The 22581-nt window shown below is 37.5% G+C and overlaps 3 protein-coding genes across 4 annotated transcripts; 2 read left to right on the top strand and 1 right to left on the bottom strand.

The window, feature by feature from the left end:
* Positions 1-2270: 2270 nt before the first annotated feature.
* On the top strand, positions 2271-9763 carry AQP (aquaporin). Its single transcript, XM_017610267.1, has 5 exons — positions 2271-2299; positions 4726-5013; positions 5088-5362; positions 8959-9097; positions 9220-9763. The coding sequence occupies exons 2-5, from the start codon at positions 4836-4838 to the stop codon at positions 9417-9419; spliced, it is 792 nt and encodes a 263-aa protein (XP_017465756.1). The 5' UTR covers positions 2271-2299; positions 4726-4835; the 3' UTR covers positions 9420-9763.
* FLASH (FLICE-associated huge protein) lies at positions 9723-18555 on the bottom strand. 2 transcript variants are annotated; one of them, XM_017610265.1, is made up of 7 exons: positions 18375-18555; positions 18120-18310; positions 17465-18046; positions 15575-16407; positions 15353-15472; positions 15067-15300; positions 9723-14995 (listed from the first exon to the last, which is right to left on the bottom strand). In XM_017610265.1, the coding sequence occupies exons 1-7, from the start codon at positions 18435-18437 to the stop codon at positions 9801-9803; spliced, it is 7218 nt and encodes a 2405-aa protein (XP_017465754.1). In that variant the 5' UTR covers positions 18438-18555; the 3' UTR covers positions 9723-9800. The 2 variants fall into 2 exon arrangements, with proteins under 2 accessions (XP_017465754.1, XP_017465753.1); XM_017610264.1 differs by having other exon boundaries at positions 15353-16407.
* A 670-nt stretch (positions 18556-19225) lies between these two features.
* Orc3 (origin recognition complex subunit 3) lies at positions 19226-22265 on the top strand. The gene is made up of 5 exons (XM_017610266.1): positions 19226-19459; positions 19531-19819; positions 19884-20482; positions 20607-21838; positions 22058-22265. Exons 1-5 carry the CDS (start codon positions 19433-19435, stop codon positions 22152-22154), a joined length of 2244 nt encoding a protein of 747 aa, XP_017465755.1. The 5' UTR covers positions 19226-19432; the 3' UTR covers positions 22155-22265.
* The last annotated feature ends 316 nt before the right edge of the window (positions 22266-22581 follow it).

A 22581-nucleotide genomic window follows, 5' to 3' on the forward strand; every position in this document is an offset into this window, starting at 1 on the left:
TTTCATTCTAGCCTATCCTCAAACCTTTTTCCAATTAAATAAATTCCTTTGAGCCGCCGTTTAATTTGTGCATATCGCTCATTGTAGCATCAGATAAATTCCGCTAACTGCATCAGTATTATTTCCCGGAAGTTGTATGTCTTATAGAAGTCAGTCGTTGTATGGCAGTTCTATTCTATACGCATGATTTCCAAGTAGCCAGTGACCCGTGATAGCTGCTACAATGCTAAATAATTCCACCTTTGCTATCTTGCAAATCTGGATCTCTGTTCACCTCCTCCTTGCTAGTTTCAGAAATTGCAAGTGGATTTCTAATTATATTTTTCTGAGTGGGTATCCCAGTACCACCGCTCGATTCAACCAAGCAAGCTCCCACCATGTCCATATCGTCTGCTCTCTCGTTGCATTCTATGTTTCTATAGCCGGGAACCCAGTCAAGAGAGATGGACATTGACTGAGTCATAGATCGTAGTTTAACCGTGCATTATATGACTTCCTTATACTTGGATTCAGTAAATGATATAGCTTGGAGTGCTGCATAGCTATCTGAGAAAATCACCGCTGTTTCTTTCCTGGTAGCACTAGTATTTACATTCCTATAGGCCTCACATATTCCCAGGACTTCAGTATGTAATATGCTACCATGGTTTGCCAACCACAGCGACCGATTGACAGCAAGCTCCTCTCAATAGACTCCAGTCCCTACAGCGCAGTCTATCTTGGATATGTCAGTGTAGATACTGATGGCTTCCTCATCAGCCGCTTGACCCCTTCTCAATTTCTTTCTGAAGGGAAACTGCACAAGTACATTCAAGCCAAAACCAGGCTTGATACCATGTATTCCGTGATTCTATTTTGCTATGACCAAAGGTCTTCGTTTCCCAGAACCGCGAATCCCTGAGTCTTGGTGCTGATTACTGATTTCCTTTAGGTAAAGATCAATGGGAATCGTATTGAAAATGACATTCAGTGCTCCTGAAGGGAGGATTTCAATACCCCAGTAATCCCCGAACATGCCGCTCTTTGTGTGCAACTTAGTCTATTCGCATTTTACTGTCGACTTAAAGCTGGTCACCATACTAGGGTGCCGTGGGTAACCTCTGTTGCTTCCTTTTGTTGGCCTTATGATAGTGGTGTACTGATGATCATTTAGTATAGAAAACGTTGAAGGTCTTCTTTTTACGTTTTTCAGCGTTAAGTTTCCGGTTTGATTATAGGGTCTACGATGACTTCCAAATATCTTGCTTTGGATACATCATACATATTTATAAACAATAATAACTCGATTTTACTTGGGTTAACACATTTAGCCCGCGTGTAGTTAACCCAGTGCTTCCTCTAGGATTTTCCTCACAGTATCAGTAAAAGGTTCTGTTACCACCAGCACAACATCGCCAGCATATGCGACCACTTTAACCCTTATTGAGGCATAAGGAGTATTGCCTTAAACAGTGTTCACATGAGACGATTTTACCGGCAATTTTTGAAGGCGATTAGTTGAATCTGAAGGTTGGCTGCCACCCTACTTCATTGAAAGCGATTAGTTGAAAGATCGTTCACACCAGGCGATTGTTGCTTTCAACTAAAAGTATCCTATAAAATCGCCTCAAGTAAACACCGTATTAAACTGGAAATAGTTTCAAAAATCATATAAATTTAAATTTTACGAAATATCCTCTCGACTGCCGAATATTCCACGTTTTTGCGAATAGTTGGCCTAAATATTTTTTATACGGAAATCAAATAAAAGTTTAAATAAACCAACTAAATACATACTTAAAAAATCTTCAAAGTTTTAAGAAATGTGTGCTTTTCATTATGTCCATATATGTACATATGTACTTATATTCGATCGAAAATGATTAATTTTTAACCGACTTCACAAAAAAGTGGAGGTTATTATCTATCAGAAAAGACAGGTATGTATGTATACATAGTGTATATTTATGTAAATACATAAATAAACCGGCTTATGGAAATTCTGAATGATTTGTAATTAACTAATCATTTCTTGTATTCAAACAAAAAAACGTCACATTACCAAAAGAAATACGCATTTGTGGCCACCAAATGACAATTTTACCCAATTATTTAGTTTTTCACGCCATCTATGCCTAGCCTTTCATATGTAAACAGTCAAAGAGTAACAACAATAAGAGAACCCCAAACAAACGAAAAACATAATTCTCTAACGATGAGCATGCTTATGTGTCCGAGGTCGCGACAGCGCTGCTCCGAGATCAGCGGGTGACCAATAGTCATCTCCCGTCCATCGAAACGGTCGGAGCAGTTCTAACGGGTAAATTGGAGTACACATTAAATATGTATCAAGTATATAGTATTTTTTATTTCCGTTCGCTTGGTACCTGTAGAAATCGATCAAACTCAAGATCAATGATTTTCGCCTTTGATTTTTTACGTGGAAGATCAACGGTCGCATAGTTAAATGATGTTACAAGTTGTAGCTGTAGCTAAATATTTGTTGTTGCGTAAAATGTGTTAATTGCATGCAACTAGAAAAACATATTTTAAATTGATCTTGACGAAAAAAACTGTGATAGACATTCGATGGTGGTCTTTTGTGAAAATTCGAAAGCTAAACTATTTTTAGTATCGCCAGCCAAACTGAATTTTGTATGCAATTTGCTCAGTGGAGACTATTTAGCACAAATTCATAGCGCAGGGGCGAGAGCGGGCAAGAGACAAGTGAATTTTCTTTAACAAGCATTTTGATTATGATTACAAAACAAGTGAACCTGAAGAAAATTATAAGGTAAATGAATGCGTTTAAGGGGGCCGCCAATCTAAATCGATGGGTTTGGAAAATGGAAAAGATTACTTAAATAATGAGATTTTATAACAAGCAAAAATACCTAGGGAAACCAAAAGAAAACCAGTGTTTTTAATAATGAAATGAAATAAGAAAAAAAAATAAGGCAAAATAAAGTTATATTAAAAGAAAAAATAAAATAAAATAACATAAAACGAAGTAAAGTCAATGCTCGTCTCTCTTGCCTTGGATCCAGGTTATAGGAACATCGAAGACAACGTGAAAGCAGATGAATTGTTCAAAGCAGGAGCGTGTTTGAATGACACTGAAGGGGTGGCACTAAGATGCCCTCTCGGAATAATCCAAAAGGATACAGAGTTTTAAGATATCAAGCCTAATCAAGGCCTTGCCTGATTATATCAGGAAGAAACCATTGGATCTGCTTAATAGAACAACGACAGAAGTATTGAGAATAGGAGCAACCATAAGTGACACTGATGCCTTGCCAGATGAAGAATAATACCGGTTTGTTTCCAAACCAATTTCGACAAAGGATGACGGATTTTATCCAATTAAAAAGCTTGGACGTCGTTTAAAAGGCAGAAAGGCTAGACTTGGATATTAAACTGTGCTCTACTCTTCTTTCTCAAGGCAAACACAAAAAGATTGCTCGCAACTCCGAAACAGATGGCTGGTATTTCGATAACTGAACTTAGTGCACAAAGACTTGGTTATGTGATGAGCTAGAAATTAGGACGGCCAGAGTGCAAACATGCTCGAATATGTACTATCGAAGAAGTTCTTTTTCATATCTGACAAAGTGCTTTCAAGACTTCCAGATATCTAGTACACGCTCAGTCTCAACTCAAATTGGGATTGGGGAATACATGTACGGCTTACTTGATATCAAACATCGCTTAAAGTTATCTTTGAAACGGACGGAATCGAAAATCGAATCTTTGGCAGCGAAATTCTATGGATGTATTGTTACACCATGCGACAAAACCAAAAAAAAATAAATAAATATTCAAAACACACAAAGCGATTAATAACTATAACACGAAGGTATGGGCCAAATACAGTTAAACTGCGTTTTTGGTTTTTCATTCTGACGTTAGGATATTTTTAAAGGACTTTGAAATTTTAATGATATGATTAATTCAAAAAATTATAATTTTTTTGGTTTACAAGGACGTATAGTTATTGGAAAGCGCTTTTAATTAATTTTATTTTTTAGCTAATAATGTTACAAGGAAGTGGTCTTTGTACTTGAAATAAATTTTTTTTTTTTTTCAAAAATAAATACTGCAAATTTTCAAGGATGTTCAAGCACAAAATTTTAAAATGTAATTTTCCATAAACATTCATCATCATGCACCAAAAAAAATTTTAGAGAATTTTATGTTTTATTTAATACCCCCACCGTATTCTACATTGCACTGAATTTTTAAAATATTTTTTTGAATTAATCACTTAAAATTTCAAGGTCTTTTAAAAAAAAATTCTGGCATTAAAGTGAAAATATAAATACGTAGTTTTACTATGTTTTGCCCATAGTTTCGCGAATATATTAATATTTTTGTGTAAAATTTACTGCATTTAAATGCAGCAACTACGACATAGTTGAAAAACTTGGATGAGAAATTCAACCTACACAACTTTAATGATGTATGCTCATTCTAGTTTCGAATAAGTTTTACTACGATACCGTCCACGGCCGTCAACAATCTTGCACGTTTTCAGGCTCAAGTTTTTCGTTTGACCAGTTAGTAGCTTTTCGGCCTCATCGGGAGTTCAATTTAAACTGCTAAAAATCAAGCAAAATTATAATGCTTCCGTCAAAACTTGCAGGCACAGTTTCAGTTCAGACTAAATTTTGTTTAACGCATTATTTCGCATTTTAATTTTAATTTTAGAGAACTTCCTTTTTTTAAACCAATATCTTTTCTATTTAGGAACACTATTTCTGGATGTTTTCCGGTTCAAGCCATCCCATCTAGTCATAGACTTAAGTAATAGTTTAAGTTTGACTCGCGGATCGCCCGAGCATACATACATCAACAAAATGTCGATGACATCGCTGGGTATCAGCACCGGTTTCATGATCGGTTACTGTGTCCTTGCCCAGATAGCTCGTCGTTTCGCCAAACGTTTCGTCGATCGCGAAGGCATCGTGCCGGTACTCATCAATGAAGCGATCGCTGCAGCAGAATTATGCGCTTGCTGTTTTGAATTAATCATTGGTAAGTGCATATTTACACAAGACCGAAGTTGCTCAAATAGTTTCTTAAATATTTACTTTTCTTTGATTTCGTAGTAGCGGATAATTTTGGTGTTGCCGCTTATGCAGTCTTTCTATTTATGCTTACCATTTGGTGGGGCAAAGTATGGGGTGATGCTTCGGCATGTCCATATACACACATGGAAGACCTGGTGGAAGGCAAGACATCATTGAAGGAAGTCGCCTTGCGTACATGGGCCGAATTAATGGGCGGCTGTTGTGTCTATAGGATAGTTCAAGTCTTTTGGTGGTTCGAATTTGCCGAAACTCACAAAGGACGCGCCTTTGAGGAATGCAACGCTGATTTACAGGTAAGAACTAGAAAGTGACTTTTGTTGAATATGCATGAACTTCATTTTGTAAGGAAGTAATATCGTCTCACTTCTAAGGTATTGTCTCTAAGAAGCACTAAATTTTAAATTAGCATTCGCTGCCGATGTTCTAAACTTAAACCAACTTAAGAAACCAAGTGTAGAAACAGAACCGCCCAAAAAACGTGACACTTTTTTCAAAATTTTTTGTTTGATACAAAAACACATGTAGATGCTCTCAAGGAATTTCTGCAACTATGGCCAACAAATTCTTTGGAGAGGACGACCCTTCGAACAGGATAGGCGCGGAGCTGCCAGCTATCCTAAGCTATGGGGTGCCATATTGGGCATAAAAAAGTGCCAATTAGAAAAATAAAAGTGCCGTAAAAGATTCGATTATTTTTAACCAAAAGAAGATTATTTCTCTCTTACCCATTTAGAATAAAATAAGAACCACGTTTCTGANAATAAGAAACCAAGTGTAGAAAAACGTGACACTTTTTTCAAAATTTTTTGTTTGATACAGAAACACATGTAGATGCTCTCAAGGAATTTCTGCAACTATGGCCAACAAATTCTTTGGAGAGGACGACCCTTCGAACAGGATAGGCGCGGGGCTGCCAGCTATCCTAAGCTATGGGGTGCCATATTGGGCATAAAAAAGTGCCAATTAGAAAAATAAAAGTGCCGTAAAATATTCGATTATTTTTAACCAAAAGATGATTATTTCTCTCTTACCCATTTAGAATAAAATAAGAACCACGTTTCTGAAACAAATTGGCAGGCCTATCATGGGTGCTCCATGCCGGTGATATGTATCGGTTTACGAAGCTTTTTTTTGTAATCTTGATTTTTGGGATACTGAGTAAACCGGATTTTTACAATCGATTAAACCGGGTTTCACTTAGTTTCATCTTAAAATTCCAAATATTTATTTTATTGAAAATAGAACTATTTACAACATTTTTATTAATATTATATTTATTAATATTATATTTATTTATTATATTTATTTTATTTTTCTGAATTTTCCTGTTATTTGTTGTACTATAAAAGATCGTAGATCTTATTGCGCTAATGTTTTTTCGCAATAAATGAAATGAATTATATCTGAATACTAGAAAATATTCCACCGCAGAAAATTACTTCTATACATAGTATAATGAAAAGCCAAGATTCTTTGTACCCCGTAATCTCGAAAACTACTAAACGAATTGAGAGTGACTTTTTTACTTCGAATTTCAATTGGATTGCCACCTGCCTGAAAAACTATAAGATGCGCACCTTTCGTTGGATTAAAAAAGAAGAGGTGCCAAATGAAAGGGACTAGCCTCTAGAAAAGCACTAATATTTTTTTAATAGGGTTGCCACCTGTTAATAAAATAACTATATTCAATCATAATAAGCGTAGGCATCAGTTCTGCACCGTCACTGTCAAATGAAAATGTATTATTTTTCAGAGTAGGATTGCCACCTATAAAAAAATAAAGATTTTCGCCGTTCGTTGGATTACAAAATGAGATACCAAATGAAATGAAATGGCCTTCGTACAAAAGCTTTCATTTTTTAATAGGGTTGCCACCTATTAAAAATTACTATCTTCTATACATAGTATACAGGAAAGTCGAGATATTTTGACCACGCTGAACAGATTTATACGAGACTTTTAAAGTAGAATCTGTATCGATAGGTATATTATCTTTAGTACTTCAAATTCATATAGGGTTACCACCTGTCTAAAAAATTATTAGATCCGCATTATTCGTTGGACTGCAAAAAATGAGGTGTCAAATAAAAGGACTCAGCTTTTACATGTTCAATAATGTACTACTTTTTAAGTAGTGTTGCCACTTTTAAAAAATTATAAGATCATCACCGTTTGTTGGACTAAAAGTTAAGGTACCAAGTGAAAGGATATGGTCTTTGCATGTGTAATAAGTTTTTATTTTTTGTTTGAGTGGGATTGCCACCTATTTAAAAATTATGTATGTATAATACGCGAGAGTATTTTTTGTTAATGACATTATATTTGCACAGTTCATTCAATTTAAAAAAGTGAGGTGTCAAAGGAAAACGCTTGACCTTCCGATTTGCAGTAAGGTTTTATTTTTCGAAGGAGGAAAAAAAAATGTGGGCTGTTCGTTAGGCTACAAGAACTGAGGTGTCAAATGAAAGGGCTTGGCGTTTTAGCGAAATTTTAAATTTTCGAATCCCTCCAAATTTCTTTGTTTTTTTTTACAACTAACAAACCAACGGATTTGATTTTTTTTTTGCTTCCAATATTTGCCCAGCTGTGAGCGTTCAAACTAAGCATGTTTCAGCAAGTGCATTAAGTATTTTCGCGCTTTTTTGCAGTACAAAGTTTGTTTACAGAAAAAATTTTATTTTTCTAACTTTCTAAATATTTGGATAAGTGGTTTAATTGAAATTTTTGGGTATGTGTTAAATAAAAAAAAAAGTATGTTTGTGGCCTGTGCTTATGGGTTTTAGTGCATAGCCGTGGTACAAAATGCCCTTTCTGATAAAGTGTTTTAGCATGTGAAACCTAATCTTCTGTGGAATAAAAGTTGGGTGGATTCGACAGGATTTTACCCAGTATTGTATTGGTTTTGTAGTCTATATTGTCTATGTCAAGTCGAAGAATTAGGTGCCGGTTTCTGCAATTTTTATTTTATTTTTTGCGTTTTTTAGGTACAATATCAGAGTCAAAACGCATCCTTTTTTAGTTTGACATAGTAACCAGTACGAACAAAAAAGTTTTTGGTTGTCGAAAATCATGTGTTTTCTAATATTATTGATCCCTAATAACATACAAATACAAAAATATACAAAAAATATTACACCTAAAATTTGTTTTTTTTTGGCCGATTCTTAGCCGACGTCTCCTCCTCTTAAACACAAAAAAAGGCTAACTTAAGGGCCCCTACCTATACCCAGTACATACTGCATTATCTGTTTCGTGCTGAAATAAGTTGGCGACAAAACTCTAGTCGAGTCGAAACTTAGGCAATGCGACGTTATACGAATTGACTCTCACAAAACGACTTGCAGTCGAAACTCACAACCATTCTAGCTATATTTGAAATCATCGTTAAAGGTTCCATTTTAAAGTACAGATATAATGTTCGGATATATTGCAAAAACATTCAACATTTTATAGAACGATGGAGCCCAGGTCTGAACTGTACTTTTATGTCAATAGCTTAAAAACTCAATGTTTAATAATCTCAAGATTTTTGATGTACCATTTGACCACTTCAACTCCTTCTCAACGTACTTCATTGCCACTATGAACTGTTACGATCGAAAAAATCCCTTGCATATGTAGATCTTTAAACTTTTGGTACGAATAGCTAGAGGTTGCCACTACCTTATGTAGGCATAATGATCAACTCCTTCATCGCTTACCACGATCGATCCGACGGCCCCGACACCGAATTCGGGACTGTGTGTACACTCGGTCGGAAGGCAAAGATGTAGGACCTAGAGTGCTGGTAAAGAAGACGAATCCTTATTCTAGAACTCATTATATCCATTTATTTATGAATTTTCGAAAGACATTTTTTAAATACAAATCTATAACTTTTACTCCCCAGGTACACCCCTATCTCGGCGCCGCTATCGAAGGTTTAGCCACGCTGCTCTGTCGTCTCGCTTCGAAGGCGCTCAGTGAGAAAGAGCCGAAGTTCAGCAACATCATTGACTCATTCATCGGCACCAGTTTAGTGGTAGCAGGTAAGCGAAAATCAGCCAACCAAATAACACTATTAGTCATTAGTTCTGTCCATGCACAACAATGGAACACGTGAGATCCCTCTCAAGAAAAGTTTATGCTTTTAATTATGTGATGTTTTCAGCATTTAACTACTCGGGCGGCTATTTCAATCCCGTGCTGGCAACTGCGCTCAAATGGGGCTGCCGCGGACACACCAATTTGGAGCACATCATTGTCTATTGGATTGGAGCATGTGTTGGCGCGCTGTTGTCAGTGCCGGTTTATAGAGTGCCAGTCGTCAGACGCTTCCTAGTGGGCGAACACAAAGAGAAGGAAGAATAGAATCGTGGCCAGCGAAGTGCCTTTGCCGAGTTGTTGATACAATGTAGCAGTTATTTGTGCACATCTTTAAAATTTTCGCACCTGTTTCATATTTTAACGTATATGTACGTATATGATTTTATGATAAATATAATTGGCATTTTTAATTTGTTAACACAAAAAGACTTTAGTTAAATGCAACGAAAAATACTCGAATTTTTTGTTATAGTGTTGAATACTTCACAGTTGTTACCTTATAATTGTTAAAAAAAAAACATACGTACTTACATACATTTTTGTACGTACGTTAAGTTAATAAATACATACATAAGTATGATCAAATACAAAATATGTAATTTTGTAAATATATATTTATAATTGTACTTGACCAAAAATTACAAGCTACGTTGTTGGTATTGTATCGGTTGTTATTGTTGTTGCTGTTGTCGCAGTTGTTTGCTTTCGTTTGCCGCGACGCTTGCGCGTTATAAATAAATTTACAACATTATCCGAAACCTTTTCAAAACGATAATCACTCGTTCCGAGTGAAATGTGCTTCGTACTGGCATTGCTATCGTTGACCGATGAATTCATATTCTGCGATGCGCTGTAATCCGTTTCATCTATGGTAACATTCATGTTGGAAACTTGCAGCGAATTGCTGCTGATGTCACTGAGAAAAGTGTCAGAGGCATTGAAGTCAACGGCTGGTGTTGCATTCGATGTCGAAGGCGCTTCAGCTACAGGCGTGGCCAATTCTGAGACAAGAATTTCATGCGTAGGTTCTTCAGCAGATTGTGCGGTCAGGGGCTGCGACACTTGCGTTATAGCTGCAATGTTAGTCGCCAATTTTGTTATAGGTCTCACCTCCGCAGCTGTAGCTGAAGTTTTATCAGTCACTTTGGGTGAGGCGAACATTTGTTCTAAACGTGAATCAAGTTCCCGATATTGCTCATCCTGACTAATATTGGCCGGTAATGATGTTGGAGTTTGCGGTGCAGGCAGTATGCCATTCGACTCGTTGGCTTTATCATTCTGCAGAATCTCGAGAATGTCGCTATTTTGTGGCAAATCAGACGCGCTAAATTCGCATGGCATTTGTGCTGGCTGTGCAGTCGTTGATAATTCCGAGCTGCGCGCTTCCTCCTCCACCTCGTCATCACTGTCTTCGATGCGCATTTTGCAGCGTTTGCGGTTGCGTGATTTGGGCATTACTTCGGGCTCATCATCTGTGCTCGCATATGATCTGCGTCGCTTTGGAATTTTGGCGAGTGTGTTCTCAGCACGCTGGGATGTATTTGATTCAACTATTTTGGAATGACTTGCGACTGAATCATTAATAACAGAAAGTGATTTCGATGAATGGCAAGGAACTTCTTTTTGTTTTGAGCTCTCAGGAGTTTTGTGCGCATTTTCTTTTTTCTGCACACACAGTTCTAACTTTGCGCGTTTCTCTAGACTTTCGATACCCACTGCTGCCTTCGAGAGCGTATTTTTGTGCTCTTCTGTTGCTCTTTTCTTCCCAACGACAGAACTTCTACTCCTTTCTTTTTGCGATTTGTAGTCTTCCGTTAACTTTTCTTTAGAACTACATTTCGCATTCAGTGTCTGCTTGTCGCGTGACCTTACTTCTGTTGGTGTGGTAACATCCACCTCTTTCTTGGAGAGTAGTACTTTAGATGAGGACTCTGGCTGCGCAGTTTGGCCTGTTTTGTTACAATTTTCGACTTCTTTTTCGCTTTTCTTTGTTTGCTTTATCTGCCCTGCGATCACCTTTTCGTTGACTTTTCTTTCCCGTTCGCTTGATATCTCTATTTTTAACTGATTTTGAACGGGCACATTTTTTTCGCCGCCAGCCAGACTCGGGTCGTTTCCAGTATTTGTTGAACCATTCTTAGTTTGTGAAGAGTGCGGTTTCTCAGTCAATTGACACTTGCGATGTTGTTTAACTTTCGTGCTAACTGCACGCAAGTCTTTTCCGTCGCTCATTTGATTGCTTTTAGCAGGTTTTTCTTCAGAACAACTAGTCTGTTCATTTTCTGTTTCTTGACTCTTGTTCTCTCCATCACACGTTTCAACTTCCTTAAGGCATAGCGATTTCTCTTTAAGATTCATTGCAGGTTTGTATTCATCAGTCTTTTGTTTTGTAAGTGTTTTATCGGCTGTTTCGCCGTATTTAAAACGCTTATTTGGTAAGTGGCTTGATTCGCTTTCCAACTCTTCCGTCGATCCTGCAGTCTTATTAGCTAATAACTTTCCGCTCTCACCTTCAGCTGCATTACTTCGATTAGCATTTATTTCTTCTGTCTTCTTTCGAACTTTTTTCGAGCTTGCAACTAATTTGCATTCGTCTACGATGTGTTTGACCTCCACTTTTTCTCTTGAATGCAGCAATTCCACGTTATCCACCTTTGTTGTCGTTTCCTGTGCAGGTGCAGTGTCTAGCATTATAACACTTTCGATAATTTCCGATGAATCGCCCACCTTCCTCCTTGCCCAATTATCGATTTCTTTTATTATGCGCTCACTTTTTGCCTTTTCAGCAGACAATGCTTGCGCTTCCTCCGGTGTTCGTCCATTTAGAAGTCGCGTATCTATCAGCTCCCTCTCAACAATAGCGTTTATTTCTACAATCTTGGTTTCTTCTTCCGTCAAAATTAACGTTTGTCTTATAGCATGGCTTTCCTCCTTTTTCGAATTCTTACTCCGCTTTGTACGCTTCTCTACTTTGTCACCAAACTGAGCACAATCTGTAGCACTATTTTTTGAGACTTCTCCATTAACAGCAGTCAGCCCGTTTACACTGTTAGCCTCCTCGGAGTTTTCCCTTTTCCGTTTAGCACCAATTTTTGGAATTTTAAATTTCCACATGATTTCCGCGCGTTTCACGCTATCAATTAGCGCACAATGTTCGGCAGGCAGTTTAACGCTCTTCGAAAGCTCCTTGATCTTTGTTTTCGAAACTTCGCCACTCGTTGTATCAATTGCTTCGAAGCTTTTATTTTTCTTTAATTCTACGCCAACTGGCTTGTGTTCGGCTTTTATTGTGGGCTTTTCACATTGAGGACTGACCTCTGCTTTCGTTTTACCAATACAACGGTTCTCTTCCTCATTCATGCTCTTAAGTAAATAAGACACTGCATCCTCGAGTTCCTTATCTTCACTTTCATCAGTAATATTCTCCGTGTTCGTTAGTTTAATTTCATTTTGTGAATTTGAGCCATCCATGACTGCGGTTTCCTCAGCGCCAACATCTGTTTTGTTAATTTCCGCTAAGGGTTTCTCATTTGCAACGAGTTCAGCCACCAGACCGAGATTCGTATTATCATTTGAAATTTCGCCGGAGTGATCGATTGTTGTTGTTAGCTTTGAGACGTTTTCTTCAATAGTCAGCTGCGTAATTGAGCTGACTCCATTCTCTGTGCGAATTGTGTTCGAATTCGCACCTTCAGTTATGCTATTTGTGTAATTTTCGTCTTCAATCACTTTGGAACGTTGTTCTTCAGTCGTCTTTTGCATATCATCGATTCCTGTATCGCCCAATTTCTTGATATTCAAATCTTTCTGCTCTTCATTAATATTCTGCTTGGGGACAACTTTCTGTTCCAGCAGTATTTCCTGACGATCTATCTGATTCTGCTTATGCCAAATGTTATGCTCTTGAACTTTTTTTTGCGCCGGAAGGTCTTTATGATCATGAACGTTCTGCTCCCTCACCGCTTCCTGCTCATTAAGTATTTCTTGCTGATGAGCATCTTTTTGGCCATGCGAAACATTATGCTCATGAACAGCTTTCTCCTCTTGATCCTTTTTCTGCTCATGTAGGGCTTTTGGCTCTTGAACAGTTTGCTGCTCATGAAACATTTTCTGATCATGAAGAACTGTCTGCTCCTCAACGACTTTCAGCTCATTAAGTATTTCTTGCTCATAAACATATTTCTGCTCATGCGAAACATTCTGCTCATGAATAGCTTTCTCCTTATGACCCCTTTTCTGCTCATGAAGTGATTCCTGCTCTGGGTTAGTTATTTCTTTCTCATTCACAATTTTGTGCTCATTTCTTTTTCTCTGCTCAATTGACGTACCTTCATTCAACGATTTTTGTAATGACCCCTTAGCAAAGAAACTATCTGAGGCGTTATCCAATTCAATAGCAGCTTCAGCTGGAGCCATAGAATTTGCTTCTATACCACTAGTTACTTCCGATATATTAGCGTAGACTAAGCCTTCACACTGTGACAAACTCGCTCTTTTACAATTGCTGCTCTTAGAAAGCTCAATAGCGCTTTCATCAGTTTTTCCAACTTCTTTTAAGTTTTCCGTCGGTTTAGTGCATTTTGTTTGAACAGCCGATTTTTTAGCTTCAACTTTGCCTGCTTTTTTTTCTTTAACTACACCAATTTCGGAAGATCTTGTATTATTTTCAAATATTGCGGAATTTTCTTGTACGGCAGCCGAGTCCAGATGCAAATCGTCAAATTCGAGTATTGTGTCTTTTGCTTTTATGACTTGTATCTCACCTTTACTTTGACGTCTTGTCTCCCCTTGCTCTGAATCGTTGGTTTTATTTGAGATCGTACATTTCTTGGATGTGCTATGGCAATCAGGCTGCTCTTCAACTTCATCCGATTCTATTTTATTTGTTCCTTGACTATCGGCCTTGTTTGCAATTGGAAGATTATCAGCCAAAGTGTTGCAAATTGAGTCATTTTGTTCTATTATACTGGTATCGTTTGAAAGTTTCTCGTTCCCAGATTCAGGTTCCAAGTGCTCTAAACTGGCTTTAATTTTATTTATATCCAATAGTTTCACCTCTGACGGGACTACATTCGGGAAGCTTTTAGTTTTATCAGCAGAATTTTCTTGAACGTTTTTCTCTTCCATGCAATTTACGTCATTCATTTTACTATCGCCCATATCCTCCCTAACTTTATCGCAAATAACACCCTCCGTTTTGTTTGTAATTTGAAGAATATCTGCCGGAGTAACGCAAATTGAGTCCTTTTGTTCTAATTCGCTAGGAGCGGCCTTTATACTGGTATCGTTTGAAGATTTCTCAGTTACCTTTTCAGATTTAGGCTTCAAGTGCTCTGAGCTGCCTTTAGTTTTACTTGTATCCAATGGTTTCACCTCTGACAGGACTGAATTCTCGGAACTTATAATTTGATCAACATACTTTTCTTGTACGTTTTTCTCTTCCATGCAATTTACGTTATTCATTGTACTATCGCGCATATCCTCCATAACTCTATCGCAAATAACACCATCCGATTTGTTCGTAATTGAAAGAATATCTGCCGGAGTATCGCAAATTGAATCCTTTTGTTCTAATGTTCTAGGAGCGGACTTTATAGTGGAATCGTTTGAAGATGTCTCAGTTAACATTTCAGATTCAGGTTCCAATTGCTCTAAGTTGGCTTGTACGTTTTTCTCTTCCATGCAATTTACGTAATTAATTTTACTATCGCGCATATCCTCCCTAACTTTATCACAAATAGCACCTACGCTTTTACCCGTAAAAATTTTCTCCAACAGTTGGGTTTCCGAAAAGTTTGTGTTTTTAGCAAAGTTTGCGTCTTGGTGTTGAAAATCAGCACCTGTTTGTTTTATGATAATACTCATTTTAATAAAGGTATATTTAAACAAAATGAACAAGGACTATTATTACCTCCAACATGTATCGCCGTGTTTTTGAAAGATACGGCTGCCTCATTAGTGCTTGCTCTCTTCTCTTCAATACCAGTTGTAGTAGACTTCGGTGTTGACCCTGGAGTGGATTGTTTCACAATTGTAGTTTCCATACTGCTGACTTTTTTAGCTGCCTCTTCCCTGAGTCGCCTCTGTTGCGCTCGTACTTCGTATATGTTAGGTAGTCGCACATTTTCCAAAATTTGTATATGCCCTAAAACACAGAAAATTATTAAGATAAACTTACATCATTACACCTTTATTACCATTAACATTTGGTTGAACTGCTGTCAACCCTTGGAAAACCACTTTATCGGGAATCACTTTATTAACATTTGTCGTATCGTTGGTCTGCGCTACGTTTTCAATTTCAATAAAATCGTCCTCTTCGGAGGACAACTCAATTACTACTTGTTTGTATTTTAATGTGTCCGCGGCATTACTCACGCATGCAGTCATCCCCTCAGACGTATAAGTTTTCTCATTACCTTTGTTAGCTGGTTTCTTTTCCGTTTCTTGTTCCACAGCTAAGTCAATTTTTACCGGTGTTGTACCTAAACCAGGAATGTACACATCGTTCAATTCACTATTGTCACTTATTGATGCCACACTATCACCCCCTAAAGATGGCTTGCTCTCATCCCGCTTAATAGGTATAAAGCATTCATCAAAATTTGAATTTTGCAACTTTGTTTTCGGAGCTGGGGCGATTTGCTCACTGGTATCGGTATAATTGCTTGGTGAGGTTGATATCGAGCTACTGCTCTTTATCAATCCTATCACATTACTCAGTAGAGCACTGTTCACACTTTCCGTATTATTGGGTGTTCTACCGAAGAGCCTGTCAAATAGTGCGGCCTTCTTTGGCGTTGTCATTCCAACAGCTGGCGTTTTATGCGCTTCCTTTTCCAGAGCCAACAATTTTTCCTTTGTTAGAGGGTTTTGTGCTATAGATTTTTCGGCTTTTGATGAAGGCATATTCATACATAAAGTGGCTTTTTTAGTTGAAGCTTCTATATCTTTTGACTTTTTGGAACTACCATCATTTTCGATGATCTTTGTCGGCACTAGTTCAACATCTTTTGCATTTTCCTTTCTCGCAGCAACGTCTTTAACAGGTACTTCATGAATATCTTTAAGAGTTTTACTGTTAACCGAGCTTTTAACAAGATCTGTATTTTGGTTTCTTTCCAAATTGTTTACTTTATCACAAGCTCTATGATCGGTCGAATGCATTTTTTTATTCGCATCTTCAATTGCCTTTTTTCTCCCACGACTGTTCTCAGTATTGTTCAATCTTGATTTGTATTCCCGGTCGTGCCTTTATGAAACAAAATTTTTATTTAATTAGTGCATTTAAAAAGTACCATAAAAACCCTCGTTGTCAGGTATATATGATGGGTTATCATTTATGTAGTTGACACACAGAATCACATATGTACATACATATACAGTATTGGACATATCTATAGAACCCGCCTTTCAAAGCGATATTGTTTGCCACTTATGTTTAGTTATATGTTTTTAAGAATTTTCAATTAAAATATAGTTCATTCTCTAACAAAACCCATATAAATCCATGTTTTAAACTTTTTAAAAGACCGCAAAAAGCGCAACAAACTTTCCCTTAAATTTCAAATTTTTTCTCAGAAGATCTAGAATTTTTTTGAGTACACAGTTTTATAGCGCATTCAATTTTAGTCCAATAATGTGCAAGTTTCAAGTCGCTAAAGATTACCGTTGATTTTTTAGAATTTTTTTGTCTCATTTGCTTCCATATAACGACTTAACACAATTTATTTTTATATGGCAGAAACCCGCAACATCCTCGGCGAAAAAAATTCTAAAAAATCAACGGTAATTTTTAGCCACTTAAAACTTGCACATTATTAGACTAAAATTTAATGGGCTATAAAACTGTGTATTCAAAACATCCCGGCGAAAAAAATTCTAAAAAATCAACGGTAATTTTTAGCCACTTAAAACTTGCACATTATTAGACTAAAATTTAATGGGCTATAAAACTGTGTATTCAAAACATCCCGGCGAAAAAAATTCTAAAAAATCAACGGTAATTTTTAGCCACTTAAAACTTGCACATTATTAGACTAAAATTGAATGGGCTATAAAACTGTGTATTCAAAAAAATTCTACCGCTTCTGAGAAAAAAGTTTGAAATTTGGGTGAAAATTTGTTGCACTTTTTTGCAGTCTTTTAAAGTTTTAAACTTGAGTTTATATGAGTTTTGTGAGAGAATGAACTATATTTTAATTGAAAATTCTTAAAAATAAATAAATAAACATGAGTGGCAAACAATATCACTTTGAAATGGGGGTGGTATTGTATTGGCCAAAACTGTATGTATTTACTAAACTTACCTTGGCCGATCGCTCCATTTACCATTAGAATGCAGACGCCTTCCGTTGTCATCACTCTTACTACTATGCGATTCCATTTCTTTTTCCTTTGAATTACTTTGCTTCTGTTTACCGTCGCGCCCTTCCCTACGTAGCCGTTCTGTTGCTCTGACATCATGGCCTCGACTGTATTCTCTTGTCGAGTTGCGATGACTGTTTTGACGCTCTCTACTACGCGCCCTGTGCCTGGTCGACTCATGGTGATCTCCTTTCGTGTGATATCGCCTATCTTGATCACGACTTAAATCGCTTTCCTGCTTTCGATCAAGTCTTTCACCCCGCCGCGCATATTTCTGATAAACCTCACGCATGCGTACTTGGCCACGCGCTTCCGCTGTGTGATAGTTCGACGAAGAGACGTGCTCGTTATTTTCTGACCTAACGTGCTCTTGAACTGCTCCATTTTCTTCTTTGCGCTTATATTCCGCTTTATAGTGTTGTGGTGGAAATTCTATTGTACCTTTTTTAATTCCATCATTTACACTAGCAATCTCGGCATCCCCGTGGTGCGGTTGCCTACGTCGGAAGCAGATATCATCCTTCCTGTAAAGTAAAATATTTAATGATCAATAAAATTTATTTTTATTTTCATGTGGAGCTCCTCGTAAGCACGTACTCTTTGCGCAGTTGATCGATTTGTTTATCTTTGCGCCTGATCTCTGCTTTTGCTGTGTCGAGCAAATTCTGAAAATTTATACCTATTCGCTTTATTTGTTTTTTCAAGTCAGCATTTTCAGCCTGCAAAGCTTCATTTGTCTTCAAGGAGTCATTATACTTCGATTCCAATGAAAGTAGCTCGGCGCTTTTCTATAAAGGAACAATGCAATTCATTTCGGACAAGTGTACTACACCAAATCAGGTTGTTTCTCACTTTTTCCTCCTCTTGTTGGAATGTGTCCAAATCATTATAGATATCCAAATCATCTAAATCCATTTAAAAACTCTTTTGATAATATTTTTAACACTTTTTAAGAAGAAAATTTGCAATTGTTGAAGAATTTCGCAGAATGAATATGCTGTCGCCGAGTTTACAAAAACAATCAGTTGCGGCAGAGTTGCAATAAAAGGTAATATTAAAAAAACATGTAAGTTAACAAGAAAGTGACAATTAATTAATGCAAGCGATTTCCTATACACATTGCGAGATTCCGCTCTCTCACGTAAACCGGTGAATAGCGGAGCTTACTTCAGAGAAGATGTTCTTTGGCAAGCTGTCATATATGTTGGATTGTGTAAAACCGATAATAGAATCGTTCTTTGATAGAATCAGGCGTTAGTTGCACTTTTTGCCACATTTCGAAATTAATTTCGCATATAAAATCTGCCAGGTGAGAGATTAGATCTACGCGTCATGCTTTTCGGCGCCGAAATATGCAAAAAATCTGAAATTTTATGCAAATGACAACTTGTGCAATCGTTTTAACAAATAACTCATGGGAAGTACATATGTATGTGTAAATGTACATCGGCACTTCATTGGACAAAACATGCAAATCTCCTCTGGAAAAGCCAGCTTGTTCACTGCCAGGGTTAAAGAATTGGTCCAGAGAAAGATATTGAAAGGAAAATTAGAAAAAAGTAAAATTATTTACTTTCACAAAAGAAACTAATTTGCAGAACCCTTTAGCTGCGATACATCGATTCCGAAAACGGACAACAGCAACACAGGCAACAGCTGACAGACGATTGGCGCGAAGATTTAATTCGTACGGACAGCTGTCATTTTGTTTATTCGAATTATTGCATGCGATTTTTAAACGCGGAAAGAGTTGATTTTGCTTGGCTTGCATTATTTAATATTTTATTTTCTTTTGCTGTAGAGTGAATAAACTATTACTAGCACTCTGCAGACGTAAACACATTTGTGCAGCTTACTATTAAATAGTTCCTAAGAATTTTTCACTAGAGACTTTTGTTAAGCACGTCGTGATGGATCCAACTATTTCAGTGTCCAAGGTTTGTTTTCCTTTGTTTATTATCTAACTTTCCGCAATTATACCTACCTTTACCATTCCAACACAAAATAGGGTTGCTTCGTTTTTAAAGGCGTTGCAGCTGGGAAAAGCGCCGTTAAACGGAAGCTCAAGGAGGATAATGCAACCGCATTGCGAAGCCAAATGACCAGTCAGCCATTCTACACAACTTACGCGGACACTTGGCAAAAATTGGAAAGTCACATTGAACAGCTTCAATCCAAAAGCTATACAAAAACTCTAGAAGATGTGGTTAAATACATTCAAAAAGAATGCAGCACCGACGGGGCTATGGACACATATGACATGGAAGAAATAGTGCCCGCTGCAGCTCTTTTAACCGGTGAGTAATGCCTAAATATTTTTATTAGATATACAAACTGAATAACTTGTATTACCTTTGCAAGGTGTCAATCAACCTGACCACTTGGAGCAGTTCGCTACACTGTCTCAACGATTGTTACAAAAAATGTCAGCGTCAGTGTGCATGTTGCAATCGCGAGATTGTTCTACACTGAAGTCTGCAGTGGAGGCTATGGTATACAATTTCATAGAGACGGCAGAACGGTCAACGTCACAAACGAAATTGGCAGACGAAGATGTGGATCGGCGCGAAAGAAAGCGTTTGCGACGTACGCAGTGTAATATGCGCCATTTGTTGCAGTGGTATCGACGAAAATACGGAAAGCGGGGATTGCCAGAGGAGATGCAAGTAGACGACTCAAATGACGAGCATTTTGAGGAAATTATCTTATCAGAAAAACACCCCGCAGAGTGGTCGCACGCTTTAATAGTTGTTTTACCTGATTTTGAATGTTTCAATGCGAGCATACTACAAGATTTTATTCTTATGTTGAGTGCATATCGGACACACTTGCCTTTTGTACTGATTTTTGGCGTAGCAACTGCTGTTTCAGCTATTCATAATGCACTGCCTTATCACGTCACCAGCAAAGTAAAGCTCTGTGTATTTAAGACACAAACGGCTCCTGTTTGCTTAAACGAGGTAATTACATAGTGGGAAAATTATCTTAGAATGAATACATGCACAATGATTTTTAAAGTACTAGTATGTTCCCCAATATATCTTGTAAATATGTTATTTATGTTGTTCAATTTTTAACTTTCAGATTCTGGAACATGTTATTCTCTCTCCACGATATGCCTTCCATCTCTCGGGCAAAGCCTTCAAGTTTCTCACACACATCTTTCTGTATTACGATTTTTCCATTCATGGCTTCATTCAAGGCTATAAATACTGTCTAATGGAGCATTTTCTTCAAGGCAATGCCTATGCGCTCTGCTCCAATTATTCGACATCCCTGAATCAAATAAAAGCGTTAAGTCATGATGATGTTGAAAGCATACGTCGTTTGCTCTCATTTCGTCCATATGTGGAGGGCATCAACGATTGTAAGCGCATCATTGCCATACTTACTGACGATAACTATTTGAAAAAGAAGTTGCCACAACTGTTACGCGACTGTCATATCCATTTTATGATACTACGAATATTTCTAGAATTCCTCGCTGTGTTGGTGGGTGATTTACCAAAATGTCCGCTGGGTAAGCAGCGCCGTGAATTATACGCTGTATGTTTATCCAAAGAACTATGCGAGCAACCGGAGTTCAAGGAATGTTGGCAATTGCTAGGTTTTATGTCCAAAGATGAATTTGTTGCAAAAATATCTAAAGCAACCTCAGTAACTGAAGATTTTATGCGAACCGAAATCACTAGCCTAGAGTTAGCCAACGACTGCATGACAACAGTTAATGCCAAATTGCAAGATGTAAAGAATAATTTGTCGAAGGTTGTAATGGCTGGTATGGAAGAGAAATCACCGACCAACGCTGCTGCTAGTAATAACTATTCCTCTACGCCATCGACGCCAGATGCTAATAAACAGAAATTCACCTCACGTCAAGATCTCAAAGAGCATTTGTTACAAAAGTCCAAGCAGCAGAATAAATCCACTTCAGAGTTCGCGCAAGCTGTGGCGCAAACGCTGTTGTATATAAAAAATGAGATTATAGTACCTCATCTGGCGCCACTTACACGCGCTCCTCCATTGCATGAGCTATTCGTATTCAGCGATTTGTCCACCGTGCGTCGTAATATCATTGGCGCACCTCGAGCAGCACTGCATATGGCACTGAACAATCCAAACTACTACTTGCAATGTAAATGTTGCCAATTGTCTGAGTCGACACAGTTATTGGCCACTTTGCCGGATTTATCTGTGGCATATAGACTGCATCTGGAATGTGGACGTATGATAAATCTCTTCGACTGGTTGCAAGCATTTCGATCGGTGGTAGATGATATTGAAAATGAGCGCGAGCAAGTTGATCCACAAATTCAGTAAGTTGGCTACATCCGGTGCAATTAGAACAAACTGAAACTTAAAAATAGTAGTGAGCTACTGCCTCTGCGTTCCCCTAAAAATATTTTGGAGCATACATACATACATAGTTTCATGTTATAAAAATTATACTTCTATTATCGTATCATTTCATTTTTAATAACTTAATTTTATTTTTAGTATTTTCTTATATTAACTAATTTATCGTTTAATTCCAGAGCTCGTTTCACGCGTGCTGTAGCCGAACTGCAATTTTTGGGATACATCAAAATGTCGAAACGCAAAACAGATCATGCTACTCGGTTGACGTGGTAGTTGAGCCTAATGATTTTTATTTATTCTCTTTTGGAAAATTGGTTTTTGAAATAAATGCTATTTGTAAATTAAAATAAATACCTATTATTTAAGTAAATGAGCAAGAACAGAGCCTTGTTTTTGTAGCATGTTGTTGTTGTTGTAGCAGCATACAAATTCCCCAAAGACTTTTTGGGGAGTGTTGCTGGAGTGACAGTCCTTGGCCAGATATAAATCTGGGTCGTTCCGGTTACGTAGACCCGACTGTCGTGGGAACGGTTTTTGTAGCATCTTACTAAACGCTGCCTAAGTTAGTTAGTCCACTAAGTGGTATCGACAATTTTATCCAAAGGTAGGGCCAGGAAACGGCAGATTTATTCCTGTACCATGAACGAAGACAAGAAGCTAGCGCAGGACCACCTACACACACAATCACTTCGAGCAATAA

Source organism: Rhagoletis zephyria, unplaced genomic scaffold (assembly GCF_001687245.7).
Source record: "Rhagoletis zephyria isolate East Lansing unplaced genomic scaffold, Rhagoletis_zephyria_1.1 Rzeph_scaffold_00295, whole genome shotgun sequence".
NCBI classification, from domain to species: domain Eukaryota; kingdom Metazoa; phylum Arthropoda; class Insecta; order Diptera; family Tephritidae; genus Rhagoletis; species Rhagoletis zephyria.

Coding starts and splice junctions, on each gene's coding strand:
- AQP (XM_017610267.1), top strand. CDS start 4,836: ATGTCGATGACATCGCTGGGTATCAGCACCGGTTTCATGATCGGTTAC. Junction 5,014..5,087: donor CTGTTTTGAATTAATCATTG/GTAAGTGCATAT, acceptor TTGATTTCGTAG/TAGCGGATAATTTTGGTGTT. Junction 5,363..8,958: donor AATGCAACGCTGATTTACAG/GTAAGAACTAGA, acceptor TTTACTCCCCAG/GTACACCCCTATCTCGGCGC.
- Orc3 (XM_017610266.1), top strand. CDS start 19,433: ATGGATCCAACTATTTCAGTGTCCAAG. Junction 19,460..19,530: donor CAACTATTTCAGTGTCCAAG/GTTTGTTTTCCT, acceptor AACACAAAATAG/GGTTGCTTCGTTTTTAAAGG. Junction 20,483..20,606: donor CTCCTGTTTGCTTAAACGAG/GTAATTACATAG, acceptor TTTAACTTTCAG/ATTCTGGAACATGTTATTCT.
- FLASH (XM_017610264.1), bottom strand. CDS start 18,437: ATGGATTTAGATGATTTGGATATCTATAATGATTTGGACACATTCCAA. Junction 18,047..18,119: donor ATCGATCAACTGCGCAAAGA/GTACGTGCTTAC, acceptor TTTACTTTACAG/GAAGGATGATATCTGCTTCC. Junction 16,408..17,464: donor AAATGGAGCGATCGGCCAAG/GTAAGTTTAGTA, acceptor TGTTTCATAAAG/GCACGACCGGGAATACAAAT.